This window comes from Gopherus flavomarginatus, chromosome 3, assembly GCF_025201925.1.
Source record: "Gopherus flavomarginatus isolate rGopFla2 chromosome 3, rGopFla2.mat.asm, whole genome shotgun sequence".
NCBI lineage: Eukaryota > Metazoa > Chordata > Testudines > Testudinidae > Gopherus > Gopherus flavomarginatus.
This window is the reverse complement of record NC_066619.1, coordinates 250,829,761-250,850,564: the sequence shown is the minus strand read 5'-3', so window position 1 is coordinate 250,850,564 and position 20,804 is coordinate 250,829,761. Positions and strand designations below refer to the sequence as shown.

General features: G+C 42.0%; 1 protein-coding gene across 1 annotated transcript in view; it reads right to left on the bottom strand.

The window, feature by feature from the left end:
- PPARGC1A (PPARG coactivator 1 alpha) overlaps positions 1–13,816 on the bottom strand; it is a 506,418-nt gene extending 492,602 nt beyond the window's left edge. Inside the window, exon 1 of the mRNA XM_050947556.1 lies at positions 13,486–13,816. Coding sequence (XP_050803513.1) covers positions 13,486–13,572 — 87 coding nt within the window. The 5' untranslated portion in view covers positions 13,573–13,816. The remainder of the gene's footprint in view (positions 1–13,485) is intronic.
- Between the last annotated feature and the right edge of the window lie 6,988 nt (positions 13,817–20,804).

Genomic DNA, 20,804 nt, shown 5'->3' with positions numbered 1-20,804 from the left:
ACCTTAATCCAGCACATCACTTCAACACCTGCTCAGTTTTAAACGTGTGCAATTCTACTGACTTCATTGGCAGTACTCAAGCATTTACTCTAAAGCACATGGCTAAGTGGTTTACTGGATCAGGAAAGTAAACAAAGTGCAAAGAGAGGTAAGGGCGAGACATAATGAAAGAGTATGAATGTACAGTCAACATTTAGCATATCACTTAATGCCATAACTTCTTGTTTGAAGCTTTTTAAAATATGTAGAGTATTTCTGTATTTGAGTTGGTTTTACAGGTCTCTTATTTTTCCTGAGTTTGCAAATTCTTTAGAGCAGGGACCCAGTCTGTATCTACGAAGCAATGTATAGCTTATATAGTATTAGCCAACTATCCCTTCAGTAACAGAAAACGTAATAATAATTCAACAGGTGTCCAGCCTGAACTTTGGGTGTCCTGATAACAATTAAGATTACAACTCCATTGGTATCATTATATAAACTTTCACCCCAAAAACAAGGAAGATGGGCCTTGCAGTGTGTCCAGAAGATTTAAAAATCCAGACTTTACAGACAAAGGAGAAAAGCAAATTCCATTTGAGAGACCTTCACACCCAATACAGTCGTTTACATAGCTCAAGATGGAGCCCTGTCATGGTAATCTGCCTTACTTAGAATGCCACACAGTCATCTACTGGGTAACCAGGCCCCAAACCATTTAGAGATTTAAGTTTAAACACAGCACCTTGGATTGTATGTTTCACTATTCCCATTTTGTCACTTTTTAAAAATTGTAATTATTATTATTTCTTAAATGGAGCAGCTCAGATTTAGGGAATATGTAGAGGGGAAAGTGGGGGAAAGGAAGGTAGCTTTAGTCTTTTTAAGGAAAGGATTATTGTTTATCTGTAATAGAGTAGCAAGCTCAGTGTGCTAGAGGCTGTACGTTCATATACAGTATATTCCTGAGGGAATTCTGTGCCAAAAAAACTAAAAATTTTATGCCAAAAAAATAAAAATTCTGCTTATTTTGTCAGTAAATAAACATGGAGGCTCCAGCATGGCAGTGGGAGCACAAGCCACTGGCTGCATGGGGGTGAGAGATCACTCTCCAGACCTCCAGACACAGACCTGGTGGTGAGGCTGCACCAGACCCCGGGGCCCTGCCTATTCATACCAGGTGTGCCAAAATAGCAAGTGAGAGGATCAGAATCTCATACACACACCTAGCCCTGGCCCCCAGTCTAGATGTGGGGTAAGCAGGCTCAGCCCAGCAGGATCCAAGTGTGGAGGGGCTTAGTGTGGGGGGATCCAGGTGTGGAGCAAGAGAGTTCTATGTAAGGAAACCTGAGTCCTGGGGGTTTAGTGGAAGGTACAGATATAGATATGGGTTTGGGAGAAGGGGAGGATCTGGATGCACAGAGGTGTATTGAGGGGTTCCAGGTGTGGGGGATAAGGTTCGATGGGGTGGTCTGGGTGCTGGGGGGATTAGGGTCCAGGTGAGGGGATGGGGCTCATCAGGGTGGGAGTTTGAATGCAAGAGGCTCACCAGGGGTGATCTGGATGCACAGGTGGGGGGTTAGATGTAGGAGAGGGACTCAGTAGGGGTCCAGAGGTAATGGGGTGGGGTGAGGGCTCAGTGGGAGGGTTCTGGATGCCCAGGCTTTGGGCATACAGGGGAAAAAATCCCCATACACTGACCCCTCCTCCTGCAGCGGCAGGAGCGATGGGGGCAGGAAACGAGTGAGGGATGTGCAGCCGGGGGAAGGTTTCTGGAGGTGGGTCTGTCCCAGCCCCAGCCGCTTCTTGCGGGAGGAAGAAGTCCCGTCCTCCCCCAGCCACAGCCCAGCCAGGACTAGCAGCTGAGCCCAGCGCAGGGTAGGAGCCACCAGCAGGCATGGTGATTTACCTCTCCGCCAGCTGCTCCAGGCACCCAAAATGCCATGCCCACATGCTCTTCCAGCTTCCCTTTGCTTCCCCATCAGAAAGTCATTTTTCTGCAGACAAGCAAATAAATCTGAAAGGGGACGTGAACTCTGCGCGCATGCAGTGGCATAGAATTCCTCCAGGAGTAACAGTAAAACAAAAACAAAAAAAAAGCCTTCCTATAATAATCTACAATCTAAAAGGGCAAACAACAGATGATGGGTTTGGTACTGAGATGCAACATATGTAAGTTTTAGTTAAGATGATAGCTGATACATATCTAGTTTGCTCCGTGGTTTCTTAAATGAAAAAAAATAAGCAAAAACTTACTGACTCGTTTGTTTTAATCATCATGTAGAAAAAAAAAAGTCTTGAAAAGAGGTTATTAGCTGTGTGGACCAACTCAGAAAGAGTATCTAAGCATAGGGTAAAGTGCAGAAAGAGCATCCAGATGGCTCTGAGGCCTTGTCTACACTACAGGGGAAATTCAATCTAAGCTATGCAATTTGAGTTACGTGAATAGCGTGACTAAAATCTACATCACTTAGGTCTACTTACCGTGGGGTCCACGCTACACGATGTTGACAGGAGACACTCTCCTGTCGACTCCCTCTACTCTTCTCAATCCGGTGGAGTACAGGAGTTGACGAGAGAGTAATCTGTGGTCAATTTAGCGGGCCTGGTGAAGACCCGCAAAATCAACTGCCGATGCATCAATCACTGTTTGTCAATCCCCCAGTAAGTGTAGACAAGTTCTGAGAAAAGCAATCAAAAAGGGCACCAAGTCTGGCATCACTAGCAGAATGGAAGGTGTGGTGGCACAGCAAGAAACAAGGCTACAGAAACAGAGAGGCCAAACTGTACGAGGGCTCAAATAGAAAGATAAGAAGTTTAAACTTGATGCACTGGAGAAGGACTCAGACGATGGATTTTAAAAGGGGGGGCGGGATAGGAGGAACAGACAAATTAGTAAGACAGGAAAGTTATCTTAGCAGCTGTATTTGTATCAGCTAGATGAATGTGAGGAGGATCTTAGGGAAACCAGAAAGGAGGAAAATGGAGAAATTAAGATGAGAAATAATGAGGGCCTGGCAAGAGTTTCAAATAGTCAGAAAGTCCAGATATTAGAATGTTGAGGAGAAAGAAGTGCTAAGAGATATGTGGCAAGGAAGGAGTTGAAGATGAAAGATGAAAATGAGACAGATGAAATAAAGTAATCGTTCTCTATTTAGTGGGGAAGGAAAGCGAGCAACAGATGGCATCCGAAGGCAAAGGCATTTAATGCCTATTTTGCTTCAGTCCTCACTGAAAAGTTTAATTAATATTAACAAGGAACACAATCCAGAATAGGGAAAGAAAGTTGGAGGTATTCAAGTCGGCAGAGCCTGACAAAATTCACCCTAGGATATTTAAGGAACTAGCTGAATCAATCTTGGAAACATTAGCCATTATCTTCAAAAACTAATGGAGGAAAGGTGAGATCCTAGAGGGCTGGAGAAGAGCAAACATAGTATCCATGTTTAAAAAGAGCAGCAAAGAGGGCATGGAGAATTGTAGACCAGTCAGCTCAACTTTGATACCTGGAAAAATACCAGAACAAATTGTTAAACAATCAGTCTGTAAGAACCTAGACAATAATGGGGTAATAAGTAATAGCCAAGAACAAATCATGCCAAACCAATCTAATTTCCTTCTTTGACAGAGTTACTGGCATAGCAGATGGGAGGAAGCTGTAGACATGATATATCTTGATTTTAGTAAGGCTTTTGATCTCCCACATGAAATTCTCATAAGCAAACTAGGGAAACATGATCTAGATGATACTACTGTAAGGTGAATGCATAATTGGTTGAAAGACTGTACTCAAACAGTAGTCATTAATGGCTCACTGTCAAAATGGGAGGACATTATCTGGTGGGGCCCCAAAGGGGTCTCTTCTGCGTCCGGTAGTGTAACAAGAGAACTGAATTTGACTAAACTGCAGCCATTTTGCGTATCCAGCCACTATTAGCTGAAAACCAAATAACATATAGTTGGGAAAATTTGTTAGGGCTCTCTTAGGCAAGACCAAACAGCTGCATGACTGCAGTTTTGCTAACCAGAATGGGAGAATGGGACAGAGAGTTAATGTACCATGAGAATGGAAGGGAGTACGTGGATAGCTGATCTTGGACCTGAGTGCCCCTGACATACAAGTTTTAGTGTTATGACTAGAAATGCTTTGCTGATAAGAGATAATGACTAATTTGCTGACCAATGACCAACCCACTAGGGGTTACTATGGTGACCCACGAGGAAACATTAAGAGTTATGTGCTTTGTTGAAACTAGCTATACAAGTTTAAGTAAAAAAGTACATCTTGGAGCAGTTTGTAGCAGCTTTTCTTTGAGCAGAGACTGACATCCTCTCCCCAGCAACTGGATGGAAGGAGGGCTCCCTGGAAGCCCAGTAGTTGCCCACTCAAAACTATCTCAGACTTTGGGTAACTATGCTTAGGGTGCTCTACAACTATTGCCATTGCATATGTGTGTGTGTGTGTGTGTGTGTGTGTGCGCGCGCGCGCGCGCTTGAGACTCAAAGAAGGTGCTGTGGGTTAAAGCACTCTTGCTTGTACCAATCATGTAGCAGATGGAGGACCTGTGTCCCCACTGATTTATTCCTGACACCTCCTGAAGAAAACAGGCTAAGTTACCATAGTTTTGGGTTCCGAAACCCCTGAATAACAGTACTATTCAACATTTTCATTGTCGACTTGAATAATGGAGTGGAAAGTATGATTATAAAATCTGCAGTTGACACCAAGATGAGAGGGATTTCAAGCACTTTGGAAGACAGGGTTAGGATTCAATATGACCTTGACAAATTAGAGAATATTTCTGAAATCAACAAGATTAAATTCAATAAAGACAAGTGCATAGTATTACACTTAGAAAGGAAAAATCAAATGCATGAATACAAAATGAGAAATAACTGGCTATGCAGTAGTACTGCAGAAAAGGAACTTGGGGATACGGTGGATCAAACTATAATATAAGCCAACAACATGATGCAGTTGTGAGAGAGGCTAATATCATTCCTGAGTACATTAACAGAAACATTGCATGTAAGACACAGTAGGTAATTGTCCTACTCTACTGTGCATTGGTCAGGCCTCAGCTGGAGTAATGCGTTTTGGGCACTGTGTTTTTGGAAAGATGTGGACAAATTGGAAAGAGTCCAGCGGAGAACAAAAAATAATAATAATAATTAAGGGTATAGAAAACCTGACCTATAAGGAAATGTTAAAACTACTGGTTATGTTTAGTCTTGAGAAAAGACTAAGGGGGCGTGGGACACCTGTTGTAGTCTTCTAATATGTTAAGGGCTCTTTATAAGGAGGATGGTAATCAACTGTTCTCTGAAGGTAGTACAAGAATTAATTGGCTTAAATTGCTGTAAGGGAGATTTAGGTTAAATATTAAGAAAAACTACCCAGGGAGGATGTGGAATATCCATCACTGGAAGGTTTTTAAGAACAGGTTAGAAAAACACCTTCAGGGATGATCTAGCTATATTTGGTCCTGCCTCGGCACCAGGGGCTGGACTAGATGAACTCTCATGGTCCCTTCCAGCCAGCTATGATCCTCAGGTTATGGTCCTACATGACACGGAAGGGGTGTTTTTGTCACAAGTGATACAGAATGGGTGGGAGTGGTGAGGGTTTCTGAGGAAAAGTAAGTTTATTTTGGCCAATGAATTGATCTTTTGCCAAGAATTAACCACTTAAATGTACAAACAGACAAGAACAGGATTGAGCAATTGACAAAGGAAATGGCACTTCATTGTGAGACCCAAACCAAAATAAGCACAATATAGTGAGTATTGGAAAGAAGGTTGTTAGTAGGAGGCATATAGTACATATTGCCATGATAGCATCCACCAGTTCAATGGTGTATTCTCTTGTGTTGATCTTCTCACCTTCTCTTCCCCATCCCTGCTGCATCTAGGGCTTGATATAAAGCCCATTGAAGCCAATGAAGAATCTCCTATCAGCTTCAATGGAGTTTGGATCAGGCTCTATATGCAGCTTGCTGATAATTAGCATCTGTGCAAAGTGCAGCCCAATATTTTCGTATTTTGAAAGAGATATATGGGTAAATAACTATGCAATCAATTTGTAACACAGACAAAATGCAGTTTACAAAATGCAGGTATTACGTATAGATGTGTATTTTGTGAGGGGGGGGGGGAAGGGCCACAGCTTCTTGTGAACAATTACTAAACTGTCAATGGAATTCAATAAACTTTGTTTTTTAAAAAGCTAATTATTTGTTACAATAACCAGCTACTACTGCCATTTTGTATGTGGAGATTTGTAAACTATTTCCATTTGAGAAGTAATTGATTGCATTTTTATCATTTGCCCAAGTTTATATGGTTGTTCTCATCCAAACAGCTGATAACATCTATCTGCTGCAAATTATATATTATAATTCTTAATTCAAAAGCTGTACTGGAAAACAAAATGCTAATTTGTGCTGTAAATGGAAGTACAGAACCTTAATCATTCATTGTTAACATTGGAACTCATTTTATTATTTGCAAGAATAATTTAATTAAAACTGTGGAGAATGTGTGTGTATAAAAATACCAAGGTTTCAAATGTATTCACACTATATGACAGGTGATGACATGAACCTCTTCTCTTCATGCTGACATGAACCAGACTGTTTTGGGAGCGAATGGAGGTCTTATGATTAAAGCCCAGGACTGCGAGTCAGGAGACTGTTTCTATTCTTGGTTCTCCAACAGATTTCCCATATATGCACTTGCACAAGACACTTGGGCTCAAGTTTTCAAGTGTCTACAGGTGCCTAAACTGCAGCATATGTGATTTTCAGACATGCTGATCACCTGCAGCTCCCAGTGACTTCAAATAGAGCCACAAATAGTCAGCATCTCCTCCAAAAATGACACCCAAAACCAGTGTCCACTTTTGAAAATATTGCTCTTAATCTGCCTGCACTTCAGTTTCATCTGTAAAATGGAGATAATTCTACTTACTTACCCCGACAATATGCCCCTGAAACTTAATTAATGTTTATAAATAGCACTGGGATCCTTAGGTATAGAGCACTTTAAAAGTATTATTTTCCCTTCCTTTTCAGCACTAAATTTTACAGCACTAAATTTCAAACCTATGAAGAGATTTACTCACAAAGCAAAGAGACACATAAGATGGAACAAAAACAAACAAAACAAACAAAAACACTTTAGAAATGTGCAACTGCTTTTCCACATTTCATTTAGCCTCTACACTTAAATTTATGTCAGGTTTTCTGCTATGTATGTCCGTTGTGCTGGTATCCCTCAGTGATACCTTCTGGTCATGGTGAGACTAACCCAATCTCAGGCATCCACACTGCCTCAGGAAAAAAATATTACAAAACTCATTAGCTTTTGGTAAATCAGGTCAGATTACTATAATCTAAATGATAAAGATCAGGTAATATTTTTGAAAATGTGTACACATTTCTCAGTAAGACTTCATCTACAGATGAGGATCTCAAAGCTTGAAGTACATAGTTCTAACTCCTGCAGCTCATTTTTGGATATCTATATAAAAAGAAATATTAAAATACAATTGTCTCAAAAAATGAAAATCCTCTCAGGTGCTCTCCCTCCCCACCCAAAAGGCACACTGTCTCATGTATTAAATCATTTTACTGTTGCCCTTTAAATTTAATACCCTTTTGCAGTACACATTTATCTCTACACTAGCAGAGTGTACTCATTGATTTCCTATGGTCTCTCTAGAAGGTTCTGCTTCCCTGATGATGAGTACAAAGGGTGGATGACCCCATTCTCATTCCAATGCAAACCCTGCACTTTTACATTTCTGTGTAGACCATATGGACGTGCGACCAGCTAAGAACTCTCTGCCCTCTTCCTACAGAATGCATAGCTACTGTAACTACAGGCATTTTTTTCCTCCTTTATGCAACAGTATCTTTAAAGACCACAGTCTAAGGCGTTAACTGCTGAAATGCATTCATTTATCAGGAACATAACTGTACCTTGCAAACTGTAGCTAAATCTTCTATTCTAAACCAATATTCCAAAATAACATCTTGTCCCTTTTGTGTATGTGTTTTAAACTAACATTATTTTGCTCTACTGTACCATTATTTTGCTGTTTTGCTCAGGGACATGAGGAAATGGTATGCACCCAGTTTAAATCATATTTATTTGCCAGATAAAACTGGCATCAGGAACCTACTTCCTTTTTATATCCAGGATGCAGATGTGTTTAGTAAACAATAAAATGATTTTCATTTTGAAAACTGGACAATCGTTTTATTTGACACACTTAGCAAATGATTTTAAAATCAACAGTTAGTACTGATCACAAATTTTTAAAAATACTTTTGTGTGGAACTGTAAAAACATATTTGTTTAATACCTGAAATAATTGTTTCAAAAAACAAACAAAAAATCCTTCAACTGTGATAGTAAGGACACCTTAAATTATTCAAAGTGAAAGATTTTAAAATCCAAATTACATTTAATCAAGTATGCTATTTATTTACTTTTTATTATTTACTATTTTGTTTATTCAAGGGAAGAGTGTCTTGTCAGTTTCACTTTCAGTTTTACTTTGTTTCACTTTTTGGTTCTTATGTACTGTGAACATAGTGCCACTTGGATTGCAAAAAAACACAGGAAAATCTTTAAATTCAAGATTAACACTTTTTAAATTTTTTTTAACATCACAAAGCCCATCTCTGTTAACAACAGATTAGGTTTTTTGCTTAATAAAAAAAGCTGTACAGAGCCTAAACTTAGGCTCTTATCTATTAGACATTGTCTTTTTAACCTCCAGAAACAATGGTACAAATATTGCTTAGATTATAACTGAAAATAAATGAGAGTATCAATCCAGTGTTTTACAGACTTCGGTGGGGGCCGGGGGGAGAGAAACACATACACACACACACACAATACCACAATGAACAGTCTTTTTTTTCCATTAATAAGAAGTCCCAGTCCACAAAAACCTAGGACAATTTGCTGGCAGGGCAAACTGAGGAAATCTGTACAGCATTTCACTCAACACTTGGTTACCTCATATACACAGACAGTACATATTGGCAGTATGCACAAATACTTACACAGAATTTTTTAAAACTGCAGAAAGTCTAAAGTCTGGGGATCAGACCAAAAAGGCCAGAAATACTGAAAGCACAGCTGAATCAAAGGTATGATTTGACTATGGGCCAAAACACAAGCTGAGCCACTGAGTTACTTTTAACACAGGAAGGAGAAAATGCATAAAGCAAAGTATTAAATTTAGTCCAATACCCAGGAAGTATTGACACAATGCTCTCACTGGATTGTTTTTTCCTTGGCTATTCCATAATCAGAAACACACACAGAGCCAAGCCACAAAAACAGCTCTGAGCTCAAGCTTTCAACTACTTACCTACTTCCATTGACTGCTTTCAGTAGAACTGTTTATATAAAATATTACCATGTTTAAAAATAGTACAAAGAGGAAGGGGGGCCTAGCTAACAAGCATACAGCTTAGAGTTCCAACAGGAATCAGTGCCTGCATGATGAGATGGCATATAAGGGAGAGTACTCCCTCAAAACATCACAGTTTTATATTTCCACTACAGGGATTTTCTTGAAGAGGTAAGACCAGGTTTAAGCCCGCAATTGAAGTTTTTAATAGTTCTTTTCCTTTTAGAGGCTCCTAAAGCACCTCACATCACTACATAGATTCAACACCACTGCAATGCAGCCACTTCTGGGGTGGACAGCAGCGGTTAACTAGTGCACAGAACACTAATCAACAGTGAGAGGAAGGAGAAATTATGGACACCACTACTATGTTAGACCTTTTCTCTGAGAAAACCCATAGCCTTTTTGATAGGGATAGGGTAAACAGAAATAACGGTTAATTTTTCATGACTATTAAATAAGATGAAAAGAGAATTTCAGTTAGCCAGTTAGTCTCACTTGGTTTCTATTGGAAAAATGTCCATAAAAATCACTCCCAGAACTGCCAGCTTTGTTGACAGTCTCAGAGAAGTCAAAGAATCAATCAACCCAAAGCCAACTGGTTCCTTCACTTCACGGAGGGAACCTTGTACCATTCTGTAAGTAGAGAATTTCAGTCTCCAAGGTTGGCAGTCCGAATTTGGAATACCACTAAATTCGCTTTAAAAAATTAAGATTAAAAAAAACAACTTTAGTACATAGGTGTTATTTTTAGAGTTCTCTTTAATAATAGAAAAATATGGCAATCATAATTACAACAGACCTTCATTTTCATGCAGAGTGCCTTGGAACTGGGTTCAAAATAGATTTCTTGGTACAATCTCCAAATATAAGTTTTCCAGGTATGGCTTCCTTGTGATTTTTTTTTCAGTTTTATATAAAATACCAAAGTTATTTCTAAGAACATTACCAACAAATCACCCCTCCACAGCCAATGCTGAAAGATGAACTGCAATGATATGTCAAAAATGCAAAAATTAAAACTCCTAAACCAACGGTTTAAGTCATAGAGTAATTGTCCTACTACTTATTTCAAAACTGCTAGTTTTTATATGGTGTTTACAGGAGAATTCACTTTATTCTCCTTCATTTGGTTGTTTATATTGAGAAGTGTTATTTTTATTACATTTATTTAAAACATGGCTTGTGATGCCAGGAAGAAATCTCCTTAGTGAGGTATGGTTGAACTGCTATTGATATTGTACAAAGCATCCTTTTACAGGGTACTAGATACTGAGAGTGCATCATATTGATTTAGGAATAAAAAGCTATTTTTTCAGTAGAGTCAACTCCTCCTTTCATAAGCACTTTGTAATGCTTTAAAGTTTGAGGGCTTGTTTTTTTAAAATTGAAGTGGAGTAAACAAAACAAATTAGATTTGAGCAATGTTGCTATATTTAGTGAGAAGAAATGGTTTGTAAGCTTTTTTGGCTGCAGCTCAGATAAAAAAACCATTAATATGTCTGGCTCTCAAATTTAGAGCAAGTCTACTTTTTAAGTGTTAAAAAACATATACAAACTTATTTTCAGCAATACTGGATTAATTTTCTGATTATATATCAGCAGTGATTATCCTATTGCTAATTTTCATTTGGGTGAATCTGGTTGTTTTTAATGCTAACATGAGACTCATAAAATGATAACAGAAGGGAGTCATGAACACAAAAAACAGTGTGTATCTTAAATTCTTCTTGGGTTAGCCCTTGGAAAATCTGGTGTGCCCATCTATTCTTGATGCACTGTTGTACCGTGATTATACCTTCTACTCTTCAACTCCCTCCCTAATCATGCATATTTAATTCAAGTTTGTGTACTATATCTTAGAGTTTATATAGTCTTACTAAAAATAGATCATCAGCATCCCACATTATCTTCTGTTTTCCCCTTAGATACAATTCAACGCTGATCTCTAGAAGAAAGCAACTACAGATTTGTCAGTAATTCTTCCTAGTTTTCACTGCAGTTTGGCCATACTTTAAAAAAAAAAAAGCATAAAAGAATCTAGCATTCAACACAGCTGTCTTTTTATGGAAATACATTTCACTACAGAGCGGAACTAACTTTATCTAAATGAACTGGTTTAGATCTGATTTTATTGTCTTCGTCCTTCTTAGCAATCCCACCCCCCTTTGATTTCCAAGGACCTCTCCCTTGATGCTTGCCTTAAACCAGGCATAAACCCTTGTTAGATTACACTAAATGGTGTGGATTCATATATAAAATGGGAGAAAACAATACACTGTGCAGTATGTACACACACTCGCAGCGGCGGTCCTGCCTTTTAGGGCCAGTGAAAGGCGCAGTTGGTTGGTGGGGATCACACAGCAACTTATCACGCTCTATCTGCCCTTGCCTAGTTGGCCGGAGACCCGCGCTTTTGCATTCAGAGTCTCCTTGGTTCAGTGCTTCCACCAAGGGGCTGGCCTGGCAATCGGGGCTCGCTCCGTGTCCCCCGGGGCTCTGGTGGTTCCGCACACACACACACACAGGCACGCAATGCCGCCAGGCTTTGCCTTTCACTGAGCACAGCCAGGGTCACCCGCCCACATGGGTCATCACAGGCAAAGCTCCCTTGGTCCCGGACCGCCCCAGTGCGGCCCCGTGCCCGTGCCCGGAGCAGGCTGGCTACCCGCTCGCTCCCGTCCAGCCCCAACCAGGTGCCTTCCAAGTCGGGGCTGAGAAATATCAGCTCCCCCGCGAGTTCGCGGTTCACTCGGCGGCTCAAGCGCAGCGGGCAGGCTCCGGGGGGCGCCCAGGCTGGCTGCGGCGGCGGCCGCTGGAGGAGGAGCCCGGCCGCCGGCTCTCCGGGCTGTGACCCGCCGGTCCGGAGGCAGCGAGGCGCGTGCGGTGTCTGGAGCCCTGGCTGCGAGGGGGGTAACCTTACACCGGCAGCGGCTTGTTCCGGAGCTCAGTTTCCTGGAAACCGGCCCTGTGGGCCGCACGTTTTTCCATGAGCTCAGCACAGCTCTGCCCCCAGCAGGGCGGGAGCCGCGCAGGCGAGCCTCCCCCGAGCCCCTCCGCCACCTGACACACACCCGCCCCCCACAGCTCCCCGCCTCCTCCCGCCGGCCGGGCTGGGAGAGCTTCCCTTCCCTCCTCGGCCGCAGGCACTGGGCGCTGCTGCCTCCCCCGCTCCGCGGTGCAGGTCACCTGCCCGGGGAGCCTGGACATCCACGGCTCAACTTTTCCCACAACCGCCAGCACAAACCCGCTCCCTTCCCCACTACACGGCCGATGCCCGTGGACTTTCCCCAGCCGGCAGCGAGGGCAGCAGACGACATCCGTTATTTAACTGAAGCCATGCGGGAGGCTCCCAGAATAGCTCTTGACAACCTCAGACGGGGATTTTATTTTTTTTTTACCCTTCCCCCTCGCTGCTTTTCAGCCCGCCGCGCACCCCCACCCCCCAGCCTGCGTCTCCTTGCAAAGCCACTTGCTGGGAGGTTGGGGTGGAGGGGGTCCTTGGGATGCACCGGCTGCATTGCACAGTCATCAAAGTTAAGTGGTGCTGGGGAGCTCTGAAGCAGGGAGGAATAATCGGGACTGTTCCCATCCAGACAGGGTCAGTAATTAGGGCATGTGATGCCTATTCAGCCATTTTGGGGGGGCTTCCAAGCACCTTAGCAACTAGCAGTTATCCCCTCAAATACACACACACACGCACCCCTCAGTGCAAGGCGAAAGGAAGAGCGCAGCCAAGGGGGGACTTGGGAAGGTTGCGCTTGAGTTGCCTTGTTGTGAGTTGTTCCTGGGTAACGCGCGGCTCTCCACACAGTGCCGGCACCCGCTCCTAATTCTCCTCCTGCTGCTGCTGCTGCTGCTGCTCCTCAGTCCTCCCAGGAGGGGCTTGCGGGGAGCGGAGATCAGGCACATTCCACGTCTCACAAGCGCCTTCTCTCTCGTTTTTGCACCATCCTCCCCTTTGAATACAAACCCACAGCCGGAGCACAACCACTTCTCCCCCTCCCCACCTCGGCGGCCCCTGAGACGCTAAGCGGGTGCAGAGCAGAGCGCCTGGCGGCTCAGCCACCTCTTACCTGGTTGTAGGAGCTCTCCCAGGAGGAGGTGTAGTTGTAGAAGAAGGAAGAGAAGAAGGCATCTTCTGACAGCCCGCAGCCAGCCATCCTCCGGGTGCAAAGCCTCTTCAGCCGGGCACAGCAGCCTTTGCAAACTCTTGCTTCTTGGGTGAACCGCTGCTGCTCCTGGCGCTGCCACCCCGGCGTGTGCCTAGAGCTTTGCCCTGGCGGCGGCTCGCACGGCGTGTGTGTGACAGGGAAGGGGGGGAAGAGACTGGATGGAGAAGAGAAGGGATGTGTGTGCGCGCCTCTGTTTGTAGAGGCACTGAGGAGCCAAAGCCGGAGTCACGTGTACGCGTTCACTCCGACGCCGCCGCTGCTGCTGCTAGGGACGGGCTGTGGCTACAGCCCCTAGTCCTAAATCACCAACGCCAGGTGACCTTTCCGTCCCCACCCACCCTAATTTCCTCCCCGGCACAGCGGGCTGCGCATGAAAACCAGAGGGCGCTCGCTTGCAGAAACTGCTGCTGCACCAAAGCAAAAAGGACGGGCAAGTAAAGTGAGGATGAGGCTCCTGCTTCTCTCCCACCCCAAGATCTGAGGTGCAGGCTCCTACCAAAGGCATCGTCTTCCCCAAGTGCATTTAAACATCCCTTTGGCTGCAACTGGTTTGAGTCAGTTTGCAGCGTGAAACAATTACACGCCGCCAATTTTATCCCCCGCCTTCGGGATTATGTAAATCAATACAAAAAAGTTCAGTTAGTTTCCAGACTACGATCAAGCAAAAACTACGTTCTTCAAAAAAATAATCTGTGCATAGGCCATTTCTCCTCTTCCTCACACTAAATAAATAAATCAAGTCTCAGCTTAGGTCTCCAGCAGCATGAGCCTCCACAGCAAAGAGGATGATACTTGAAGTATTCTTTCTAGTGACAACTTGGTTTTCGCTCTTCCATGTTGGTAGTCCTGTGTATAAAGCCTCTTGCAACTCGTTATAAAGGAAGCTTTTCCCAGCCCCTGCAGCCTCATGGGAATCTTGAAAAAATAGTTAAGAAGAGGTAGGTGCTATATCATTTTTCTCTTTCTTCTCCAACCTGAGTCTTTCAAAGGGGGCCACCAACTTATTTTATTTATTTTTTTAAAAAAAGAGTTTAAGTAGCTGCAGAAGTTACTTTTCATGTGACTTCATTTTGTGCTTTTCCTTTTTATAAATAAAATGTTTCTCGGGGTTATTTGAAAGCCCCACAAAAGCAACAATGAATATTTTCTGATTAGAAATAGGAAATAATAGAATTGATTATACACAAACTGCTGTCAAATGAACAAAGTGAAGATGAACCAAAAAATTCTCTAATCTTTGCTAGTAACTTAGGTGTTTGTCACCTTAGTAAAAACCGTACCAGGCAACTCAGATGATCCTTTAGTAGTTCACCTGCACTATTTGTATCCTCCACACCTGAAAGCACAATCCTCCAACAATATGAACATTAAATTTAATGTCACAAATAGACAGTGAAGAATTCAGATGGGCAGCACACAGCAGAGGCAGATATATTCTTGAGAAACAAATATTCACTTTCATGCAAAAAGCTTTAAGCAACAACAAATAAGGGAAGAAAACACAGAAAAACTTGTTTCTAAATGTTTTCCATGAAAAGGTAACTTTTTTTAAAAAATGTGTACTTGAACCACTCCAAACCTTCTGAAGAACTTTTGCTCTCTGAATAATGAATTATACAGCAATAGAAATAAATGGAATAAGAAATTCAAATGTATTGAAGAGCTTCCAGGATTCCCAAAACCGTGTCTTGGACTATTGAATCAACCACCTAATACAAAAAGTGTACAAGGCTAGGCTCTCTGTTTGATGACCCTCAAGTTCCTCAGGCCTACTGGTTCTCCAGATTCCAAGGAAGCAGCAGTCCCCTTAGTAGTAGCCATGGAATTCTTATGACCACCCTCCTCCTAGTGATGGAGTCTCAGGCCTTGTCTACACAACAAATGCTTTTTCCAGTGTAACTATACTGATATTGCTATATCGGCAGAGGCCCCTGTAGACACTGCACAGATGCAGCTTATCTCAACAGGATTTTTTATTTTGGCATAGTAATGCCACCACTCGAAATTACATTAGTTCTGTCATGAGAGTTTTGCCAGCATACTATGGCAGCTAGAGGTTATGTTTTTTTCACATGCCTGGACCCACATATCTATGTCAAGCAAACAATCAGGTTGATGTAAAGGCCTCCTGGGTCAAAGAATGCCTCTGCCTCCCCAAACTCAGGTGAAAAATGCAGCAGAGAAAGCTCCAGGAACTGGATATGGGAGAGACTTAGGGCAGGTCTACACTAAAAAGTTAGGTTGACCGAACTACATCACTCAGGGATGTGAAAAATCTACACCTCTGAGCAGTATAATTAACCCAACCTAACTCCTACTGTAGACAACTTGATGTTGACAGAAGAAGTCTGTCAGCCTAGCTACAGTTTCTCAGGGAGATGGATTAACTACAGCAAAAGGAGAAACCCTCCCATCCCTTTAGTGAGCATCGATGCTGAAGTGCTACAGTGGAACTGCTAATGTAGTGATTTAAGTGTAGACATAGCCTTACTCACCAAATTGTTGAATATTACCCCAATCATTTGTTTTTTGTGTTGCCCCATCATTTTCTTTAGAGAGAGACTTCAATATTAATTAATGTCAGCTGTCCATGAAAACTGCATTTGGTGTAGAAATTTTTCCATCATCGGGGACAGCAAAGAATAATGCAGAAAATTCATTTTATTTCTTTGCTGCTTCATCATCCTTTTAAAAACTGTTTTCCCCTCCTCTTTTTGGTGGTCCACAGGATCAACCTTCCAACCTTTTTGTTTCAAACATTTAAAAACATGTAATGTGATAGTGTTGGGTAATTACTGGTCTTTGTGCACTCTGTTTTGAATTTGTATCCTTGCATAGTGTGTGTTCCAATCTATCTACCTACATTGTTCAGACAAAATTTGCATTTAAGGTGTGGGAGCTTGGATTTTTTTCCCAGTCCCTAATGAACTTGTGTATTTCTGGGCTTATTCATGCAGGTTTTACTGCACTCTGTACTTTGCGTTTGCTTTTGCTCATAGGTATACATATAATCTGTGCCTCTAATATTATGTGTATTCTTAACTAGACTTGAGGTGGATTCTATGTTCTGAATTTTTTTCTTTTAACTTTGCCTTCTACCTGCTGTTAGCTGTTTCCTCCATTTTAAAATCTGTTAGTTTAAAGTTCATTACCGAGTTAGTCCCAGGGGAGTCCCTGTTTAGCATGAGGTCAAACTTAATTGTGCAGTAAACCGTTACTTAATGGAGCCCCTACACTCTTCTCCTATATATTACTTGAGTCTAATTCATAGATTTGAGTATTCCAACAATTCTGTTGGCAATAAAACAAGATTTTAAAATAAATTATTTGCAGTATTATATGCTGCTTCTCTAGATCATATTCTGGTTTGTCACTCAACCAGACATTATAGAGATAATTACAATAAACCATTTTTTTAACATCCTAAATTATTATTCTGATTTTGAGGGAAGAAGAGGAGAGAACACCATTGCCCTCTCAATGTTATTTCTGGTAGCCGCAATTTGAAATCAGATAAGATTCCACCCCAGTGATCATCTCCATTCTGGACTGAAGGTCAAAGATGTATTGAGGTTAGATGTATTGAAGTCCAAAGTTTATGTTTAGTGAAAAGGCTTTTACAAATCAACATATGTATTTCATTTTTTGTATTCCAGTGCAAAGTTTGGAATTTTAATATAAACATTCCCTTAGAGCATTTGCAATCCACAAAGTAATTTCTCTTACTCTTATTTCTCCAACAGACAAGGTAGGTATCAAAATAGATAGTTTTTCTCATAGGTAACTCTTGAACAGAGATAAGGAGGTGAAATAAGAATACTTTTAGCATAGAGTCACTGACTATCCAAGGTACCCTTAATTTGGCATAAGAGAGATTAACTTTCCATCCCATCCAGGCCAGAGCCTACACATCTACGTAAAGCACTAGTCCATCAAGACACAAGGCTGGAAAGCTGGGACAGTAAAACCACTCTTTCTATGGAGAATGAGACCAGGTCAGTGATGTAGGGCTCTGCTTGGCCATTCAAAACCTATGACAACAGTGTTTGCTTTTAAACTTTGTTTTCAAAATCACTGTCAAGGGGAAAGAATGGAGATAGTAACAAAAGGCCCTGGGGACCATGAGATGAAGGCAACACCTTCATAAACTAGATGATGGGGTATTAGAACAAAACTTGGAAGAATTGGGAATTCACTGGAAAAGTCATAGATTCATGATCACAAGACAGCACTTCCACAGCACTAGGGATTAAAATGTTACAATGGGGAAAGCCTGTTCCCCATATTTCTGCTTAGTCCCAGTAGTTGGGTTAACTTTTCCCATTGAATGGGCAGCCCTTCAAACAATGTGATTTCTGTCTGCTCAAGAGGAACATGATGCTTTACTCAAATAAGGCTCAGGTTCTTGGTTAACCCTTGATATCTGAGAGCTACTGCCATGGACCATATTATTTTTCCAGATGCTCACTGGTTTCCTTGACAGAATTCTCGGAAAGGTAAATAAGGCCTCTCTTATGAGTCTTAGCTGAGGATGTATATGTAGAGCCTTAAGACTTCAAGTGTGCCCTTCAAGCAGACATTCATATCAGTTAGAACAATTCAGTGAAGATCAGGGTTCCCCTTTAATAAATTAAGTTCCATAATCATCATCTGAAGCTTAGATTCTGGAGTACAATTTTGAGACATACTCTACAGCTGTCGATTTTATCTAGGTACTGTATGCCCTACCCCACAAGTAATTAAACAGAGTACCCAAGGTCCTGTATAAAAGCAGCTCCTCTCACTTTATGTAAACCTTGTAGCCAAGAATTAACATCTCATAATGATTTTGGTCATGCATCACATGTCTAAGAAACCAATTTTGTCAAATCCATTTCTCCCAAGTCAATTAGGCCAGATTTGCAATTTTTGCATTTTCTTAAGGCTTCCAGTATTAGCATTGCATATTTTTATTCCTAGCATTACTAGGCCTCAATAGTTGAAAATCCGCTTTTGCTTGGACCGATGTCTATAATCTCACACATTCTAAAACAAAGAGAGCATCTTGTGGTCTTTGTATCCTATTTGCAGAAAAAAAAGAATGACTCCACTTCACCAGTGTGAACGTGCATAACAAGCCTTTTAAACATACTTAAGAGTTCATAAAAATGGAAGAGGAAAGGTTTTAAAAGTCCTCCAATACCTTAATGAAAATGTAATACTTTAAAGCTTCCATAGTACTTTCTATCAGAAGATCTCATTTTGCTTCATGAACACTTTATGGGATAAGTATTATGCCCTTGTAACATGTGAGGAAATTAAACTTGAGAACTAACATACCAAACCCTGGTCCCCTTAAATGCTGATGTCCATAATACAGTGTAAAGGTGGTATATCGAAGAATGAAATCGCCAACCATAAATGGGTTCCAGCTGGATCAGATCATAGCAGCCCAGGCCACCTATAGCATATCACCCCAATCTCTCTCCTCCCGCCCCCCCCTTTTTTTTTACTTCGTGTCATATCTCAGATCAAATCCAAGATTAGTATTCTCATCTTCAAAGCCTTCCAAAGGATTGTTTTGTTAACAAGTTAACCAAGGAATCACCTCATCCAAGTGATCATGAGCTCCCACAACAGAGATGTCACACTGGAACAGCCAACCTCAAACATGAAACTTGCGCTTATGGGAGACAGAACTCTTTCAGGTCAGGATGTCCTGCAGCACCTTTCGCGCAAAATGCAAAATTTACTTCTTCAACCTATCCTCACCTGAATAATGCCCCCATCCTCCACAAAATAAACAAAACAGCCCAAAATACAGATTCTGCATAATGCAGGGGAAAGACAGAAATATATCTGTATATATACACACTTTAAATCTGTAAGGCACTCAGATACCATGAAAAAACTTAATTCTTGTAAGCATTCATTCTATAGTTTTTGACTGGCCCCACTTAGAAAATTGTCTCCTGCACAGATGAACCTCACCCTTATTGTTGAGCATTTCATTGCACCAGAGGAGCAAAGCTGTTGACATAGTCTTCATCCCAAAGAGGAGGTTTAGGTGATCGTTTAGATACCCTAAGTCCCAGGCCACTGACTCCCTTGAAGATAAGGACTGAGTCTTTGAACTTGATTCAATATTCTATGGGAAACCAGTGCAGGGTTCAAAAGACAGGTATGATGTGCTCTCAGTAACGTGTCGATGAGGTGTGCTGCAGGGTTCTATGCCAGTGAAGCTTCCTAAATGCTGAAAGGCTTCAATGCCAAGGAATATTACATGCTGTAATCCAACCAAAAAGTAACGAATGCACAAATGACTGAGGTCAGGTCATTGTTCAACAGGATGGGATGGAGTCTTCTAGCCCACTGGAGGTGGAAGAACATATTACTATTGGTTGCTGCTAGAAGAGAGTTTAGCATCCATGAGGATCCAGCACATTCCAAAGCTATAGTATTCATTGACCAATTGTGGGTCTGTACCTTCAACCAAAGAAGACTGCACCATGACTGTACTCTTCAAAATGCTCTCTTTCCTCTCCTCACCAGCATTACTGCTGTGTTGCTCAGGTTCAGCTTCAGCCCGTTGTTGCTCAACCATGAGCTGATCTCGTCCAAGAACAGAGTCATCTTGATGGTAGTAAAAGTGATAGGAGTTCTGGTGCCTGTTGGGGGTTTGTTTTTTTTCTTGGACTAACAGGTTTTAGGTGGGAAGGCTATGACCGATACAGAGGCAGCAGTGAAAGACACTATGAGGATGACTGGATATGGAAGCTGCGGCATGTACATGATCCTGGAAGGGGTACCTGAAAAGAGTTTTGTCTGCATGAAGTGCCGCCTGATAGAGCTGATGGAAGAAAAGATCCGAGGACTGGAGATGCAGGTGGAAACTCTGGTAGAGTTTAGAAGGAGGTTCGAGCAGATGATGGAGCAGAGACATGAGGAGGCTGAAGGGATAAGCTCAGACTTGCAGATGGAAACAGGACCAAAGAATTCTGAGGAGAGACTGCTGGGTGAGGACAGTGGACGGTGGAAGCATATGACTAAGAGAAGCAAGCAGAGGAAAAGACGGGCCAGTAAAGGAGAAATAGAACTCAGGAACAGGTTTGCAGAGTTGGAAAATGAAGAAGGAGCATAGCAGGTGGTTGCTGAAGGAGAGAGGGCAAGGAAAAAGAGAAGAGCTGCTAGTCCTACAGGAAGAGGGGAGGAATCAATGGAGACAACACTAAATATGAGCC